Here is a 19,612-nt window from a genome sequence, read left to right on the forward strand (position 1 = left end):
AACCACTTCACTACTTCCCAATATTGTTTATTGGGGTTTGGCATGTATCTAACTACAACACCAATCACATGTAAAATATCTGGTCTAGCACAGACAATGTCTTACATAAAATTGTCGACTGCTCTCGATTAGGGCGCACGAGATATATATTGTTTTTCTTTATCTAATGTATGATACTGCTTTAAAGAAAGCTAAAAGTGAGCAGCGTGGGGAGTGCCAACCGGTTTAGCCCTTTTCAGTCTAAACTTAACCAAGACCTTCTCAAGATATTCCTCTTGAGATAACTATGGCATACTCATTTTTTAGTCTCTATGTATATCGATGGTGTTAGTCGAACCACGTAACCTTTGGTTGGACTAAACCGAACTGATTCACATACATTTATTCGAACCGAAAATGTGTGAAAGTGGACATCGTTTAATAAAAGAATTCACCCCTAATTCAGTCGAACCGAAAGTGACACCAGTTAAACTATGATGGGGCTTCTCTGCAATAGATTAAAGACACTCTATCAACAATTACTTCTAATACTAACCATCTATTTGCATAAAGCATTGACAAATTACTAAATCAGATTTGAATCACGTCACTACTATAATCTTTCAGTAAATTATCCAAACTCACTCATATAATTGTATGATTGTCGGCTCTTTTTGAAGATGACTTAATAAGCTTTCAAACACAGTAAATTTTAAGTTGTTGGCACATTATTTGATACCAAAAAGTAATGAAAATATATTGTTTAACAAGTCATTATGTATAGTGTCAAAAATTGGAAGCCAACCATCACCAATTTGGAAAATGAACCAAGCTCCAACATGCAAAATCGCTCTGACTATTTGTATAAATGATTATATGAAGATAATATGAAATATACATCACTATAAATTTAAGTATACATAAAATAAGTAAAAAAATAGACACAAGATGTATGTAGTTCACCATAATATGATTAAATCCATGGAGAATCAATGGCAAATCATTCTATCAGTACATAAGGAGAGTACAAGATTAAAGTGAGACATTACCTAAACACAATGAACACACAAGAAATATCTTCTCCACAGTGATGTTTATTTGCCAGCACACCCGTTGATAAGGTAACGTGGACCTGGATGAAGGGAATATACAAATATCAATTTGATCCAAAACTTAGTGGGCCGCACCATGGGACCCAATGTGATATACGTGTATTATCCAAGCCGTTTCCAACATGTGGGTCCCACTTGATATTGGACCCGTTATGGTGTTTGTGTTTTATACACATTTTTCATGCATTTTGGCAACCTAAATAGCCCTCTTTAATATACGCCGTTGAACCATTTTTAGGCCCGCTAGGATATATGTGATGTATGTTTCAAATTATCTCTCAATTTAGTAGCCCCTGCGACCCACTTTGATATACATATTTTGAGCCCACGTTACAAATTACTTGAGTAGCATGGTAAGGCCTATTACCAAGGCTTATTAGGCCCAAATTAGTGCTATGTCAAGACCCAAACATGCCGATTTGTGGGCTAGAGTATGAGCCTCATGTGAAACTCAAAACCAATGAGATTTTTGTGTATTTCAAGGCCCAACAACTCTAAATGGACTGGCACAACTCTCGTGTACATGATTTATGGTTTGATTGATGGGGATGTGAATTATGTGTGGTTGGTTTACATGTTTGATTTGAGCCATTGAAAATAATGTAATAAGCCCACAAGGACATGTGATGTATGTATGATATAGGTAGCATGTAATGTATGCTTGATGTTGATGGTATGTATGATGTAGAAGGCATAAGATGTATGTATAATATAAATGTCATATGAGATATGCGTGATATAGATGGCATGAGATACATTGCATGATGTAAGAACATGATTGACGTTGGACTGTGGTTAGGCCCATGTTGAGGCCCATTGCTTATGGGTACCAATGGTGAGATCCAGCCGTGTTTAAGTGAGATGAAGGGTCAGGATGAACTTTTCATGAACAATGGGCTATGAGATGAGGGTCTAAGGACCATGGTACACTTGTAAGTTGCATAGTGGCATAGCATACATGGTTTACACAATGACTTGCTTAATAGATTGATTTCATGAGCATCCATGTCACACATACATGAGCATATCATGATGTTGGGCCCTCGTGTTGGTCCGTATCCCTGGAGGAGTTCTAGGGGAGTTGGAGTATTGCTATGGATATTGTTTATACGCCATGAGACCACATGTGGCAGGACCTGGGTTGTGAGATTGAAAGTTGTGTGCACTGAACCCAAGTAGTTCTATTTAATGAATTTTGCGTCCATTAAGTTGGTATGGATGGGTCCCTTCCTACTAGGTTGAGGAGTAGGAGCAGCGCAGTTACAGGGTGTCGAGACCCTTTACTGCCAAGACCGGAAAGGAAGAAGTATAACGAGCCTACCTACCATTAGGCCTAGGTCAATGAACTACTTGAGGGTGTATGACATATTCCCGACTACTGAGGACAGGGATGGGAAAGCAAATGCGATCTTCATTGACAAACTAGGTGGCCAAGTCCACTATCGTGTGTCAAATGGAAAAAGGTGTGGCGCGCCCAACATTTGCCTCATAGAAAAACTAGCGTCACCCACACCGTCACATGGGGGCTTAGTCCCAATCCGAGGTCTAGCAGACATATATACATATGAGCCATTGTGAGGGAATGGTATTAGAATTATGATTTTGATTACGAATATAGTTTTTGCTACGTTGATATAGATGCGATATACGGACATGTACGATATTCACGCATTCGGGATTGTGCATGCATAAATATAGTCTATGTACACATATTCATGGGCTATGGTTCCCAATAGATATGTGCTTATTCGAGATCAGGAGTATATCATCATGGAATCACTTCGCACTTTAAGTATGGAAATAACATGGGTTGTGGCCCTTGGTGCGAAGCCCTTATTGGTCCACAATACTACGCACCACGACTCGACCATTCACTATGTATTCTTTTGTAATATGCTTACTTATGATATCATGCCTATGAAAACATATTTAACATGCTTAATGGTAATTTATTATCCTATGTGTGTGATATCTCTCGTGATTGAGGAATGTCCATGATAAATCGTGCTCAACTTCCGGCATGCGGTATGATCCACAAGCTTATTTCTCACACCCATATTTTCTTGTTATGGATGTCCTTGTTATTGCTTCTTTCTCCTTTTTAATTTTAGATATGTAATTGTTATGTATTTTGGATCATATTTTAGTGATGTGTGGATTTGGTTTTGGCGATCATTCCTTGGAAGGATCAAGGTTACCCTTTTTATAGATGTTATGAGCATGCGAGGTTTTACATTTCTATTATAGATGTAGCTTGCCTAAAAAAAATCCTTCACCATAAGCCAAATTTAGAGTTCGGGAATTGGGTGAGCCCGTTTGCCAAGTTTGGTACGTGGCGAGGTAGCTAGAGCAACCTGGGATTGGCGCTCGGGAAGTCGGAGAGCCCGATTGCTGGTTTCGAGGTATTGTGGACCTGGATTCACTTGTATTCCATCCACTTGAGTGCTTGTTCTTCATAATCCATTCTTCTTTAAGATTGGATTGACACGCCAATCACAATCTTAACACATTCTTTATTAGATTTCACTAATGTGACCTTTGATTTATTTGTCATGTATTACACACCAGTTGATAGTTGTCTTTATTGTTTTGATTGTTGATCCATTAATCAATCTAATAGTGGATTTATTTACTATCATTTCGACATGTTAAGATTTGACAAGAGCTTTTCTTTGTTGTTGTGCAATTTCTTATAACCTATTTGAGACGTATTTGAGCTCTTTTAATTTCTCACATATTTGTTGCTTGCGTCTTCGAAATCTTATTTGTTTTCTTAAATACCATCTTAGCAAAAGAAAATAGGCGAGATAAAAAGAATATTTACTTCACATGAATTTTGACTCTGATACCAACTAATGTAAAATTGTTTAAATTAAAATTATGAAGCATATAGACTGCAATGTAAATGAAGGTGACTTGTATATCAAAATTCGCTTAGATAATTAGGTTACGTAATCTTGCGAGTTATTTAGGAAAAAATTAACTAATGTAGGAGATATAGAGAATATAAGCATCTCAATTGGATCAAACCATAAGTCTTTAGCACCTTAGTGAGTACTCTTGTTAGAACTTAAGAAAACTCTCTATATTTTAAAAAATCAGTATTCAATCATCGAGTAAAAATAATTCCATAATCATATACATTTGTTAAAAGCAAAGAATTACTATTATTATATTAACTATTATTTCTAATCAATTTTCAATTTAAACATAACATTAAAAAAGATGAAGAAACCCTTGAATCATGTCATAGTTATATTGGTTCAGTGTTAGAACTTTATAATCTTTGCATCATTTGACAGTTCTTAAAAATAAAATTAATTTCATGTCACTTGAAAATCATTTTACATCAAAAAAGTCCAAGTAACCTCCAATCTAATGCTTTAACGGAATCCAGACAACTTCAAAACATATGAAAAGATGAAGGAGAATTAGGGATATCAAGGGTTGGTACAATAGTTTGTCAATTCAAACACCTACAAGCACTTAATGGAACAAATTTTTAGCTTTGTTCTCTCTAACCTTCTCAAATTTTTATTAGTCTTACAAAATTAATTATAGTTAAATAAAGGGTGGAAGTTTTTATAACCTTTAAAACCTTTGTTACGACAAATAATCCTTACCAACTTCTATTAATATTTGTCCCTAAATATTGAAAATGTGAATATTCGAAAAATATAATCTTATTAATAAATATATGGTAGAAATGATTACAAATTTGAGGAAATGAATAGCTATCTTTGATAAATTATTTCTTATAAATAACGATCATGCTATTGTCATTGTTGTTAGATCATGAATTTAATAGCCATAATGCGAATAAGCGCATGTACACCTCACTTATTTAATGTGTGTTGGGGCGAATTTAATATATAATTAAAACTGTTATTTAAAAAAAAAAAAAGTGGTATGGTGCATGTATGTGATCATGTCTCATATATGTGTTTCAATCAATATATGTGCCCGCCATTTATTTATATTTTATGAGTTTGAAGTCATATTCTAAAACTAATTAATTTCCAAATAAATTAGTATTAGAATAATATATATTTGATTATGTTATTATCTCTACACCTTTTGAATGACATGTGGAATGCCCAATCATTGACCATGAGTTCATTCAATAATAATATGGGATGTTCCTAACCCCTTAAATGAGACAAATTTGTTACAACCATCTGTTATGTATAAGTCATAAATCACATTGTTAGAATCATCAAGCCAATGTGTTATGTTAATAAAAAGTGAGAGTGGACAAGGATATTTTTTTGGAACACAATTGCATAATGTCATCGGAAGAAGAGAATGGATGTTGAATGGTCACCGGATGGCTGACAGAGGTTAGTTGTAACCCCATAAGCAACGGTTCTAACCGTTGGTGGGTTGTAGTCCACCTCTGAAAAGAAAAACAATAACACTAGCTCTTGCTTGTAGCATTTTGGTCATAAAAAAAGCATCAAAATGTCACTAAATGAAGAGAATGGATGTTAGATGGTCGCCGAATGTTGGCCGTAACCCCACAAACGACGGTTCTAATGATCGGTGGGTGGTGGTCCTCCTCTGAAAAATCCAATAACATCAGCCCTTACTATGGGCATTTTGGTCCCAAAAAATATCAAAAGTTGACCCATTGCCAAAAAATGAAGAGTACATTAGGAAGTTGGGGCTAAAAGCTTACAATAGTCAAACCTTATGGCTATTTTAATAAATAAAATTAAAAAAAAAAAAAAACACTCATCCCTGTCGGTTTTAATGCACATGAGTGTGTTGTAGCTAAGATACATACAATGCTTCTTAAAATACACATGTCATTTATCTCAAATCCAAACCGTCTAAATAGTGGAAGCTACTGTATGCTGATCTTATGGAAAAAAAAATGAAATATATTAACAGTAAGGTTCTAAAAGGCGATTATACGAGTGAAGCACTCATCTACTGCAAGGGAATGGAAATGAACCTGTACCAAGAAAACAAAGTTCACAGTATTTTTTTCCACTTAGATGGTTCAGATTTAAAGAAAATTCTACATATATATAAAGATACACGATGTGTATCCAGGTTACCATGCGGTCAGGTGTGACCTATCAAATCCCGCTTGCAAATGCGTTTTCTTTTATAAAAATGCTAATCTTATTGACTGCAAGTGAATTAGCCTCACTCGTAGATGAGCCATACACATGAAAGATCCGGTAGGATATTTAGGGTATTTTTTATCACTTAAATTTCATGCATCTAAAATCAGTCAAAAATTATCATAAAGTGGACCACACAGTAATAGATAATCCAATCATATCATTCATTTTTATTAATCATTTATTTGTCCAGTATAAATAAAAATCCATGATCATCGCATATGCTTGAAAATTTTCGTATCATACATTGTATTGGATCTTGTGATGATTGGCTTCATTTATCTATATTATATAATTAAGTTTAAAGTTATGCTCTGAAACTTAACTATTTTTCAAACAAATTAGCATTAGAATAGCATATATTAGGTTTTGTTATCGTTTTTAAACGTTTTGAATGGCATGTAGGACGCCCGATCATTAATCATGAGTTCATTCAATAATACTATTGGATGTTCCTAACCATTTAAATGAGCCCAATTTGTTACAATCGTCCCTTATCTATGGTCATAGAACACATGGTTAGAATCATTAAACTATAGTATTAATGTTAATACAAAGTGGGATCTATTGAATCATTCAATCTTGATCGTTTATTTTTCATTCGTGGATCGGATGTTTAAAAATAATTTGATGGGAATAAATTTTGCACCTGGCTTACTCTTAGTTGTATTGAAAGAACGGTTAAAACAACAACATGCAATTCTATATGTAATTTAAAAGCTTTTCGAACATTTTGTCCCCATATGGGGCAGTATGTTAGCAAAACCCATATATACTTATATACTATTGATGAATGATCATGTGATTTTGTACATGATGTACAATTTCTATTCAAGGCACCTCCTTATTTTAGGTATACGACCCCAATGCGATGCATAAGGTGGAGACTTTCTGATGGAACATAGAGTCCAACACATAATACACCGGTTATTAGATGAGCCTCACTTGGATGAAGGAGAAACCAAAATCAGAGCCATTACAAAACTTAAATTGGCCGCACCACTTGAATATATAGGTTATGGGCTTAGTAATGCAATGCTTCTGTGGTGTGTTTAGCTTGAGTTATGGATCAATGATATTCTTGAGATATATGTTGAACATCATGAGGCTCACCAGATGCACCGTGTAGATTCTCCATAGATTAAAAAAGGAGCATTGCGTAGCTCAACGTACCTTTTCTTTTAGAGACAACGCCATACTGGCGCTTATATTTTAATTGAATTTTTTATTTTTTTTTTTAAAAACACTTTCTTTTAAATTATTTCATAAAATCTGCCTAAGTTTCTGCCGTTAGCCAAAAAGCCGCACACGTCTCGTACAATATTTTTTTAAAGATAATTTTACCCACATTGCTATTCCAAGGGGCGCAAATGGGGTGCCACCCGCACTAGGACATACCTAGAGATGGACGGCCATGTCATGAGCTTTATGGGACCTACCATGATGTGTAAGTTTTATCCATCTTTCTATCTATTTTGAAAGATCATTTTAGGGCATGAGCTCAAAAGGGAGTTAGATAGAATAGCCAAGTGGACTACACCAAGGAAGCAATGTGGATTGAACTCCTATCATTGAAAACTTCCTAAGGCCACAACACATTATTTTCCATTCAACATTTTCATATCCTCTTCATGAGATCACATATACTTGAACGAAGGGAAAACATAAAGCTTGATCCAGAACTTCTATGGCTTGCAAGAAGTTTTCAACAATTGGCTTTTATTCCCCACTACTTCCTATGGTGTGGTCCAGTCAAGTCTTCAATTTGCCTCCTTTTTTAGCTCATGCCCTAAAATGATTTATAAAAGTAAATGGATGTCGTGGATAAAACATAAACATCACAGTTGGCCCCACAAAACCCTTGATATAATCATTCGTCTCTAGGTACGTCCTAATGGGGGTAGTTTCCAATCCGCGCTTGATTCATGTTAGTACACTAATTTGGCACAGTGTTTGTCAATCACATGAGTTCGTGTGTCATGTAATCAGCTGAGCCCTTGGAAGCTGAAGATGAAAGACACAAGAGGATGTGGAGCATTAAGGAGTAAAGAGCAGGTAAATGAGGTGCATTGGTGGCCATAACCCTTGACCCAAAACAACTCTTGAACCTCTATATGATCATGGCTTAATAAGTAAACCTTATTTGATCATTTTTAAGCCTTAGGAGCCTAATTAGAATATGATTAGTAAGGTTTGAAGATGTGTTAAGCTGTTGTGAAATTGTATATCCAAAACAACAGTTTCAAGTGGTTCTCGATCCCATCGAAGAATGAGTTCAGCAACCAACAGAGATAATTCTAAATTTTCTCGATGTGATCGATAGAGGGTTCAATCCCATCAAAGGCCCTTTCAATCCTATTGACAGAGCCATTATCTAACCGTTTTATAGCTATTATAAATCAACTTATTATAAAATGACATTCGGTTTTTGAGCAAGATAATGAGTTTTTGGTGCAATAGAAGTTTAAAAGATTTCTCACTCATATCCCATATTCTAAGGCTTTAAATCCATGAGATCTAAGTCATCTTCCTTATAATTCACCACTTTAAAGAGGATTCCAACTTTAATGAAGAAGATGAACTTAGTATCCACCTTGTTTTAGATATTAGACTTAAGTCAATAGTCAAATTTTTATATAAACCCTATAAAACACCCATCTAAGTGAATTTTCTTGGATTATAATCTTCCATTAATTGTAGAAGATTCACCCAACCTCTCATTACCTTAGTCACCTCAAGGGAGCATTACATGCAAAACATTTGATCTTTGAGCTAAAGCCTTGATAAAGCATCAACATCAATGATTGGGGAGCACAATGAGATTTGATTGAAGTACGGGAGAGTAACAAACAAGCAACCCAAGAAGGTACTATAAAATGAGTTGAATCTGACAAGTGAGTTATCAAATTGTACGAGTCCACACAATCCTTCCTTATGTAAGATTGAGTGTAGAGTTTATAATCCAAACTCACGTAGGTTCTTGTGTAAGATCGTATCACCACCGACACATGTGAATATGTGTTTAAGCCCTTGTGTAGGCCACCGACACGAGTGTGTACATGGGTAAGTCTTTGAGTAGGCCACCAACATGGTTGTGTACGTAATAAGTCCTTGTATAGGCCACTGACACGAGCGAGTACGTCGATAAGTCCTTGTGTGCATCCGGTGGGAGTGTACATTTGTAAAGGTTAGACATGAACCTGATTAAAAACCTCCGATAGTAAAATCCGGTACACTCGTGAGTTGAGTACGTTCAGCAGGAGTAGAGTAAGAAAACCAAACCATTATACATGCTTTTATTTGGGGTTGTCATTTGAGCACTTATTTAATTATACTCATGCAATTAATTGATGAATTATATGTATGCATGATTATATGAATGATAAGACTTAATAGTTAATACATTCCACACATACACATGTACACTATCTTTTATAAATTAGTTGCTTAACATGTTATATTATTTGTAGTACATGTGATTGAATCCTTTATTGATTTGGAAGCCTTAAAATTAATTAGCTTAATTTAAATTCATACATTAGTTTAAGTAAGCAATTATGTATTCAATAGGATACATTTTATTTTGTCCTAATCACCCTCATGTAGGACATATCCTTCATCATATAGCCTCACCAAGCTTTTGCTTATACCTACACCACGTGTAATTTCAATTCCAATGCATATTTTGTGCAAAAGCCTTATCGCACTGAAAAGTTACGTTGGGCCCCCCGTGAGGTCGTCCATCCAATTTCCAAGCTCATTTCAAGACGTGGCAAAAAATGATTCAGATCCAAGACTTAAGTGGCTCACAAGAGTAAAATTTGGAAAAAGGAAATGCCCATGGTTGAAACCTTCCTAAGCTCCACCTTGATGTTTATGTGCCATCCAAACCGTTTATAAGGTCATTCTCACTAGGATAAATTGTAAAGATAAAAAACTTATCCTGCTACAAAACTTTTGTGGCGATATGAATGTTTCAATTGTGATCATTTAATCCCTACTATTTCCTCTCATGTTGCCACAGATCCGGCTCATTTTTTGTTGCATATTCTAAACTGAATTTTAAAATGGATGAATGAAGTGAATTACTCACAAACATCACAATGACCCGGCCCACTCAGCTTCCTTGTCACGCCCCAAACTCAGAAACCGGGCTCACAAAATTACCCTGCCCGTGTGGGGTTCATTTTGATGTATTTTAATATATCAACACTGCCCATCTGTTTTGCATCTCATTTTAGGATGAGATCTCAAACCTTAAGAGTATACAAATCTCAGGTAGACCACTAAAAATAGTAAAGAATGATCAGTAAAAACATTTTATAGGCAACATAAGTTTTGGATCAAGCTGATCTTTATAGAGAATACTAAGAAAGCCTTACTAATTAAGGGATAGCCCACGAGAAGTTTTTTACGGTCAATCGCCTCTGTTTTCTGGTGTGATCTCCAGCTGAGATTTGGTTCTACTTTATTTTTGGGATCAGCCATAAAATGGTATGTAAAAACATCACCGTGGTCCTCACAGTCAAGGATCCACTACTAGAGGGTGCTCGGTGGGCCAACATGATTTATGTGTTTTATTCACACAGTCCATCCATTTTTCCAGATAATTTTAGGGTAGGAGACCAAAAATGAGTTTGAATAAAATTTCAGGTAGACCACACCACAGGAAACAATCGTGATTTAACATCCACCGGTAAAAACTTGTTGGGGCCACAAAAGTTTTGGATCAAGTTGATATTTGTTTTATTGATGTATGTATTCTACATCTGCGCGGACTATCCGTTTTTTAAAGATTATTTTGGCCATGAGCCCAAAAATGAAGTAGATTCAAAATTATGGTGATTGATCATTAAAATTTTATTATAGGCCAAAAATTAAGTAGGTTTATGTGACCTTATCAACGGGTTGAGTAGAAAATAGAAGTATTGTGTTGGGCCATAGGAAGTTTTTAACGGTGGGCCGCTGTTTTTATCGTATGATCCCCTGAGATTTGTATCTGCTGCTTCGTCTTTGTACTCGTGGGACCGCATCCCCTTGGGTGAGGTCGCGCCGCACCTAGTCCACTTCCTTTCCGCAATCTGCGTATTCTTCGCACAGAATTTCCTGTGATTCTGTGAAGGCCTTTCGCAGGAAGTTCCTGCGCTGGAAACTTAGGTGGGGCCTACTGCTATGTTTGTGAGAAATCCACCCCGTTCATACGTTTTGTGAGCTCATTTTAGGGTTTAAGACCAAAATTTAGAAGGATCCAACACTCAAGTGGGCCGCACTAAAGGAAAATATGTGTAGGGAAATTCTTACCGTTGAAACGTTCCTTTCGTCGACAGTGATGTTTATATGCCATCCATACCGTTAATAACGTCATTTCTATTGGGATGAAATGAAAAGTATTATCCTGATTCAAAGCTTTTATGGCAATACGAATATTTCAACCGTTGACGTTTAATACTCACGTTTTTGGCCCACCTGAGTAGTGGATCCGGTTATTTTTGTCTACAAGTCCTAAAATGAGCTCACAAAACATATGAATGGAGTGGATTTCTCCAAAAATCACCTCGGGCCCCACCTAAGTTCCCACCGCAAGACTTCCTGCTAAAGCATTTCGCAGGGAATCCCGTCCGTCTTCTTCGGAAGTCTCGCCGGGTGGAGCAACACGTGTGAGCCTAGCAAAGCTCTTCCTGTCAGAAATGCTTTGGCAACGGGACGAGAGTGGAGGGGGCTAACATGTCACACTTTTGCAAGATCCGGACCATTCATCTCGTGGGTCCATTGTGAACAAGCTCTTTCCCAAAAATCTGGCCGTTCAGCTGATAGGATGGGGACACGTGTATGGGAAATTGGGTAGTTAAGGAAAATAGGACTACTGTCTATTTCGGACACACACGTGTGTGGATCTCCTCATCGGCAGATGGATATTCGTTGGGCCCGGGCATTCTGCACGGTGAACCTCACCTAACAAGCACCAGGGATCTGTACTCGTGCGGTCATGTGCTCAGCTAGCACGCATTTATCGGTTGCAGCAAATATCTGAGCACTTAAAACCCATAAATTCATGTGGGCCACTCGAGTGCACGGTATCCAAGATACATACAACCCTTTCAAAATTACATGTGGCATTTACCTCAAATCCAAACCGTCCAAATAAAATCCAATATATGTTGATCATGCAAATATAAAATTGGTTAGATAATAATAGTGTCTGATCTTTAATATTTACCGTTGATATTGACTGTTCATTCATTTCATTTTACAGTGCACCATTGAATTTTAATATACATTTTCTTATAATCAATCAGAGTATCCTCTGTACCAAGAAAACAAAGTTCACAGTATTTTTTTCCACTTAGATGGTTCAGATTTAAAGAAAATTCTACATGTATATAAAGATACACGATGTGTATCTAGGTTACCATGCGGTCAGGTGTGACCTATCAAATCCCGCTTGTAAATGCGTTTTGTTTTATAAAAATGCTAATCTTATTCACTGGAGTGCAAGTGAATTAGCCTCACTCGTAGATGAGCCATACACATGAAAGATCCGGTAGGATATTTAGGATATTTTTATCACTTAAATTCCATGCGTCTAAAATCAGTCAAAAATTATCATAAAGTGGACCACACAGTAATAGACAATCCAATCATATCATCCATTTTTATTAATCGTTTATTTGTGCAGTATAAATAAAAATCCATGATCATCGCATGTGCTTGAAAATTTTCGTATCATACATTGTATTGGATCTTGTGATGATTGGCTTCGATATTTGAACATGCGCCTCCCATGGTCTTCATGTGTGAAGCGATTGCATTCTTCCTCTCTCAGCTCCGGCGAAGAAAACGCTCGCGTAACGTTCGTAGGTATGATGGGGCGTGATTTTCGCTAACATGGAAGAACGATGTCATGTAAATGGGATCCATGTCATCCATCAAGTGACTACTTTATTTTTGGATGACTCCTAAAATCTAAGGGCCCGTTTGACCGGGTGGATTGGAAGGGATTGAACGTCCCAGGGTGGATTGAATGGGATTTAAAGGTAATGATGGTATCGTCAGTGGATTGTCTTAAGACCCATGACCTATGGGATTCGAATCAAACCATTTGGCACGCGGGCCAATCTCAGGATTTAACTTCCAATCCCTTCCAATACCATCCAATTCCTTGAAATCCGACTACCCAAACGGGCTCTACGTGGATTAAATACCCAGGTAAAAAACAGTTGTGATACTTAAACCCTACACCATTAAACTCATTCAATTGTGTGGGAGGTCCAATGTGGTGTTTCGATTCCGTGCAATTCACTCATCTACCGGCTAGACCAGGGTTGGATGGGTTAATCGAAAATATTGCCACGTAAATACTCAGGTGAGCATATCACATGAATTTATATATTTTAGGTATGATTTTTACAAATCTCCCGATGGTACGAACCACCTAAGTATCATATTAAAAATATTTTTAATATCGAAAAGTGAAAATATATTGGGACACCTGATGAACGGTGTGGATCTGATTGATATTTGTCACACGCTGCGATCAAATAGCGCAACTCAGGCCGGCACGCGAGTCAGTCGACGCAGTTCAGGGACAGGGTATTTTGGGAATTTTTCTGTTTGAAAAGAAAACTCGACCTGAAAATGCCGTTTTTTTTCTAAATCAGGCGAAGGAAAGAGAGAGAGAGAGAGAGAGAGGCGACAGAGACAGAGGTCGAATGGCGAGTGTAAGCCATGCCTTTGTATAACTCCCAAACGAATCCTTTTTCTTATCCCTTTCTATCCCTACCTTTCTATTTATTACCACATAACTCCCTCTCCTTTCGCCATTTCCTCCGTCTACTCTCCTTCCAGGTCAGCTTCTCTCCCTTTTAATTTCTTTTTTTCACTTTTTACCCGTTCCCAATTCCATCACTTTGCAGTTTCATCCACGCCAAACGCTTCTTCAATTTCAGATATTTGCATTTTCATCGATTTCGATTTCGATTTCCTTTGTTTTCCCCCCTCTGGAATATCTAAGTGAGTGGAAAGATCTTTTCTTTTTTCTCTTCTTTTCAGGCGATTACATGCATGGTGTGGTTTTTCTAGGATTTTGGAAACCCTGTCGATTCTGGAGAAATCGGCAACCGACGGTCGGATTTCGCTCTCTGATGTTAAATCATGGTAGGGTTTTCGGTTAGTTAAACTGACTGGCTATGTTAGGGTTATTGAAAAATTTAGGATTTTTTTATTTTATTATTTTTTTTTTTTGGCGTTTTTTAGGGTTAACGAAATGAATTGATTGATGCGATCTCGCCGTCTGGTGGTTGGAAAAAAATGGAAAATTCGGTTATGGGAGGTGGGCTTTTGTCGGGCCCGCCGGCTAGGTTGCTAGGTCTTGAACCGTCGATCCATCGGCACCCACTACACCACCATTTTGCCCATGGGCCGCCACTGACGCTGCCCCATCATAATCACCATCAGATGCAGGCGATGGGCATGATGGCCGGGTTCAGTAGCGATCAGTCGATGGCTGCTCGGAAGGGCATTCCCGTGAATTACAGTAAAGGGAAGGGCATTAGTTCTGCTACTATCACTGCCACGATGAATGCTGCGGCTGACAACAATAGCAACAGTAATAATAATACAAGCGATGATGACGAGCCGAGCTTCACAGAGGACGGGAATGATGCCCATTTCAATGGGGCGAAGGGGAAATTGGTGTCTCCATGGCAACGGATGAAATGGACGGATGACATGGTCCGGCTATTGGTGGCGGTGGTTTCATGTGTCGGGGAGGATGGTCCACCTGATAACGCCACTGAGGGGCTGAAGAGGAAATCCGGTGCGTCGCAGAAGAAGGGGAAGTGGAAGATGGTATCGAAGATCATGATGGAAAGGGGCTGCTATGTTTCGCCGCAGCAGTGCGAGGATAAGTTCAATGATCTGAATAAGAGGTACAAACGGCTGAATGATATTCTCGGCCGTGGGACCACTTGCCAGGTTGTGGAGAACCCGATTCTCCTAGACTCAATGACACACCTCTCGCCCAAGATGAAGGACGATGTCAGGAAGATCCTGAGCTCGAAGCACCTGTTTTACAAGGAAATGTGCGCTTACCACAACGGGCAGAAGATACCTGGTTATAACGAGATTGATTTGCGAGTTTACTGTCCTCCTGGTGCGAGGTGCTCAAAGGACAGCAATGGATTCGAGGGGGAGGATGATGAGGATAACGAGGACAGTGACGATGATGCGGAGAATGAGGGTGATGCAAATGGGGACGAAGACATTGAGAGAATCACCGATTTCAGGAAGAGGAAGAAGATGAATGAAGAAGATATTTGGTTGCATTCTGGCACTCTGGATAATTTTGGAGCTGAGATGGTAGGCATGCTTCAAGACACCGCAAATTCACCGTGGGAGCAGCCGGAGTGGATTAGAAACCGAACCCTGCAGCTCCAAGAACAGAGTGTTAGCTTCCAGGCTCAGGCATTCGAACTAGAGAAGAGTCGGTTTAGGTGGCTGAGATTCTGCAGCAAGAAAGATAGGGAGCTGGAGAGGCTGCGGCTGGAGAACGAAAGGATGAGATTGGAGAACGAGCGGATGGCATTGCAAGTGAAGCAGAGGGAGCTGGAGATTGATTTCAAGAGGTCTGAAGCATCGACGAATCCCCTTACTATCAGGATGGACAGACTGCCAGGAAGAGATCAAATTGATCGGGGCAGGGTTCAGTAGCTCCTTTGATGCTAGAATACAGTCTTACTGCAAGGATGATACATGGTGCTCTTCTAACCTTTAGAGCCTTGAAATGAACTAACCTTCTGAGACTCTTTAGAGCTTTCAACAGTTTACCAGAGACATGTTTCGTGCCATCTTTCGATGCTGGGATTTCTGCAGTGTACAGTTGAGGAGGTAGCGTCGGTAATTTTCTAATATTTTATCTTTCTATTTTCGTTATAATGTGAAAGGCTTTGAGTTACTGTAATAAAGTGCTTGATGTTTTATGGAATTTGTTGTGGCTATATGTTAGTGTGGAAAGTTAGGAAACATGGATCTGCGATTAGCGAAGGCTTCCAGGCTGTGTGTTTGGATGCACCACTTCACTGAATCACCGGAATTAGTTCTTAGTTCAACAAAATCGAAATAACCAAATTGAGGTTGCCTTATTTAGTACTGAAAATGAGGGACAATATGCGCTGGACCATAAAAGACAATGTGGGCCTGTGTCAGTCTTTCTTTTTCTTTTAGCCCAAAAGATTTTGAAATCTTATTGGAAAAAAATAAAATAAAAATTGTAAAACACCAAAATCTATTACTTTTGTGTTTCTAACATTTATTCAATGGTGTATAAGACTCTTTTTTTTTTCTTTTTTTTCTTTTTTATAAATTTTTTTTTTTTTTTTTACATATATAAGAATGCTGTTTATGGGCTTGACCTGCTAAAATTCAATCAAATAGGCCCTAATTGAATACAAATCAAGCATGATTTGTTGATTAGGGCTCATTACACTGTAACACAACAAAAAGAAAACCAAAAACATTAGTGATAGTTCACCCCTTTGTATTTTTCCCAAAATTGGTTCACTCCACTCTGATTCCTTTGATCTTACTCAAAACTTGCATTTCGATCCTTAAAATAAGCCTGTCGTGTCTAAAGTGAGTTTCTAAGCTTCTCTTATGTTTTTTTTATTATTTTTTTATTTTTTTATTTTTTATTTTTTATTTTAACTCTAAAGTGAGTTTCTAAGCTTCTCTTATGGTTTTTACTCGAAACTTGTGTTTTGGTCCCCGAAATAAGCTTTCTTGTCTAAAATGAGTTTCTAAGCTTCTTCCTTGATTGCAAAGAATACAAGTAGAAAAATGAGAGAGGAAAAATAAAATAAAATAAAATTGTACTTGATATTCAGAACTACATTGACTAGGCTCCAAACTGACTTGAAAGAAATGCAAATACTAAGGAATGTTATTACTACTTGGTTATATCGATTGAACTGAATGTTAACAACTCAGGTCAGTTCTGCACAAGGTATTCAATAATGGCAACGGGAGCTGTTATGACCATCATAGTTACCACTACAATATGGCCATGGCGGCCGTTACAACCATGGTATTTCTTAAGGGGTCGTTTGGCAGCTGGCAGTGTGGATTCGATGGTAATAGGTGGGGATAGTAAAAAATAAAACTAAAAATAAAAGAAGAATAAGAAGTTGCGTTTGGCAACATGAACGGCAGTGCCATTTACCACCAATTTAACCATTTAAAAATCACTGCATTAAGGCGTAAATTCAACAAAGATGACCATGGATTCCACCAATGGTTAGAAATTGGACCGTTGGAAACAATGGCACAGGTGGGCATTTGTGGGTCCACCACAATATTTATGTGAAATTCACCCCGACCACCAGGTTCATCACCCCATGTTAGGCCATGTTAGGCCCATAGCTTGAAAGTCATCCCATTGAGGGATGCCTGCTCTTGATTTTTTTGGGCCCCCTGTAATGGTTATATGAAATCCACACCAAGGTAAAGCATTGGGGCCAAATATTAGGCCCACTTGTTATCTAGGTGGGACACACGAAGGTAAAATAGTTTGAAGGGTGAGTGTTTCCCTATATAATGTTTTCAATCGTGTGGTCCCCCTGAATGAGGTTAAATTGTCCTAGGCCTAACTTGGTGTGACGCACTTTGTAGTTAGGGTGGATTTTGCATAAACAACTTGGTAGGTCATTTGTGAGAATTTTTTAGCTTTGTGTGTGGTTGACGTCAATCAGCTTACACAATCAACCTTGATAATTATATGAAATCCACTCTAATCATTAGATGCCAAGCTAAAATTTGTGTTTGGGGACAAAAATTTAATCCCAAAAGTAATTCATTTTGGCTATATGACAGGAACGGTTTCAAGGGTGAGCCCGGCCTTATACACTATTTCATTGTGTGGTCCACCAAAATCACGAATGTAGTCGAATTTTAGCTTTTGGCCTAACATAAGGTGACATGCCTCGTGGTCAAGATAGATTTCACATAAACATTACAGTGACTCATTTGAGAATTCTTAGAACCCATTTATGGCCTGTTTTTTTATTTTTTATTTTTTATTTTTATTTAATTTTAAACACACGCACACACACCACTACATACACGCTCACGCCTAAGTGGGATTTCACCTCCTATGGGTACTCGAACCCTTGACCAGGTGTTGATACTCCTAAGAGTCTACCACCGGAGCAAGAGCAAGGACCCAAAAAAAAAATATTAAGAATTACAATTTCACTCCATTTGCCACCCAAACATAGTCAAGGATTTTAAATCACATGGATTTCATAATAATTGTGATTTGAATTACAATTTATAACAATACCAAATACAATATGTTAAATGACCATTAGCTACCAAAGGGACATGGATTTCCTGCTAAAGCGTTAGGAGGAAGTTCGTGTGCAAGGATGCTAGGTAGGGCCCACTGAAATGTACTTGAGAAATTCATTCCGTCCATCCATTTTGTGAGCTCAGTTCAGAATGTGCAACTAAAAATGAGGTAGATACAAAACTAAGTAGTTCACCCCAGAGGGAAAATTGAGAAAAGAAATTCTTACAGTTGAAACCTTCCTATCTCCACCTTGATGTTTATATGCTATGGGATGAAGTGAAAACACAAAAAATATAACCTAATACAAAACTTTTATGTCCATAAGAATGCTTCAAGGTGCTCACTAAATGCTTATTGTTTTCGCTCGTGTGGTCCGGTTGAATGTTGGATACACCTCATCTTTTTTATCTAACGTCCTAAAATGATCTCTCAAAACAGATGGACGGGGTGGATTTCTTACAAACATCACCCCATATAAAATCCTTGTGCATGAACTTCCCGGAAAAAAGGCTTTGGCAGGAAATCCGCATCCCTTGGTAAGTTTTTTTTTTTGCCTTTTTTCTTTTTCCCATGAACGGCCATTGTAGCCGTCAAGATCTCATGATGTGCAATGGTTACCAATGTTACCGTTAAAATGCTGACTATGGCCAAACTTCAAAAAAGAAGAAGAAGAAGAAGAAGAAACAAATGCACAAGGAAATATGCGTTTTAGAGGAACGAAATCAATGCTCTACGTTCAAGATCGATAGGTTGCCAAAATGCATGTACATATAAAATCATGTGGGGACACCCAGATCCATAGTGGTAGACTGAGTGAAAGATATCTTGGCATCGATTCCTTAGTGGGGGTGGCTAACAGTGAAGTGTGATTTGACAGTAGGTGTACTAATGAGCTAACAAAAAAAAAAAAAAAAAAGGTCACGTGCAGGAAGAAATAGAGTGTATGGGGCTAAAATGACTTTAGGGCCTGTTTGGCCAGGCAGATCCCACGGTATGAGCAAGGATGGGATCAGCAATATCTTGGGATAGCCAAACAGGCAGATCCC

The 19,612-nt window shown here is 37.8% G+C and overlaps 1 protein-coding gene across 3 annotated transcripts; it reads left to right on the plus strand.

Annotated features, from left to right (window-relative positions):
- The first annotated feature begins 13,893 nt into the window (after window positions 1-13,893).
- Window positions 13,894-16,205, plus strand: LOC131222502 (uncharacterized). 3 transcript variants are annotated; one of them, XM_058217587.1, is made up of 3 exons: window positions 13,894-14,068; window positions 14,273-14,377; window positions 14,477-16,205. In XM_058217587.1, the coding sequence occupies exon 3, from the start codon at window positions 14,531-14,533 to the stop codon at window positions 15,929-15,931; it is 1,401 nt and encodes a 466-aa protein (XP_058073570.1). In that variant the 5' UTR covers window positions 13,894-14,068; window positions 14,273-14,377; window positions 14,477-14,530; the 3' UTR covers window positions 15,932-16,205. The 3 variants fall into 3 exon arrangements, with proteins under 3 accessions (XP_058073570.1, XP_058073571.1, XP_058073572.1); XM_058217588.1 differs by having other exon boundaries at window positions 14,273-14,346; XM_058217589.1 differs by lacking the exon at window positions 13,894-14,068 and having other exon boundaries at window positions 14,098-14,346.
- The last annotated feature ends 3,407 nt before the right edge of the window (window positions 16,206-19,612 follow it).

This window comes from Magnolia sinica, chromosome 13, assembly GCF_029962835.1.
Source record: "Magnolia sinica isolate HGM2019 chromosome 13, MsV1, whole genome shotgun sequence".
Lineage (NCBI taxonomy): Eukaryota > Viridiplantae > Streptophyta > Magnoliopsida > Magnoliales > Magnoliaceae > Magnolia > Magnolia sinica.

Excerpts from the sequence above, each read along its gene's own strand:
- LOC131222502 (XM_058217587.1), top strand. The coding sequence starts at position 14,531 with ATGGAAAATTCGGTTATGGGAGGTGGGCTTTTGTCGGGCCCGCCGGCT.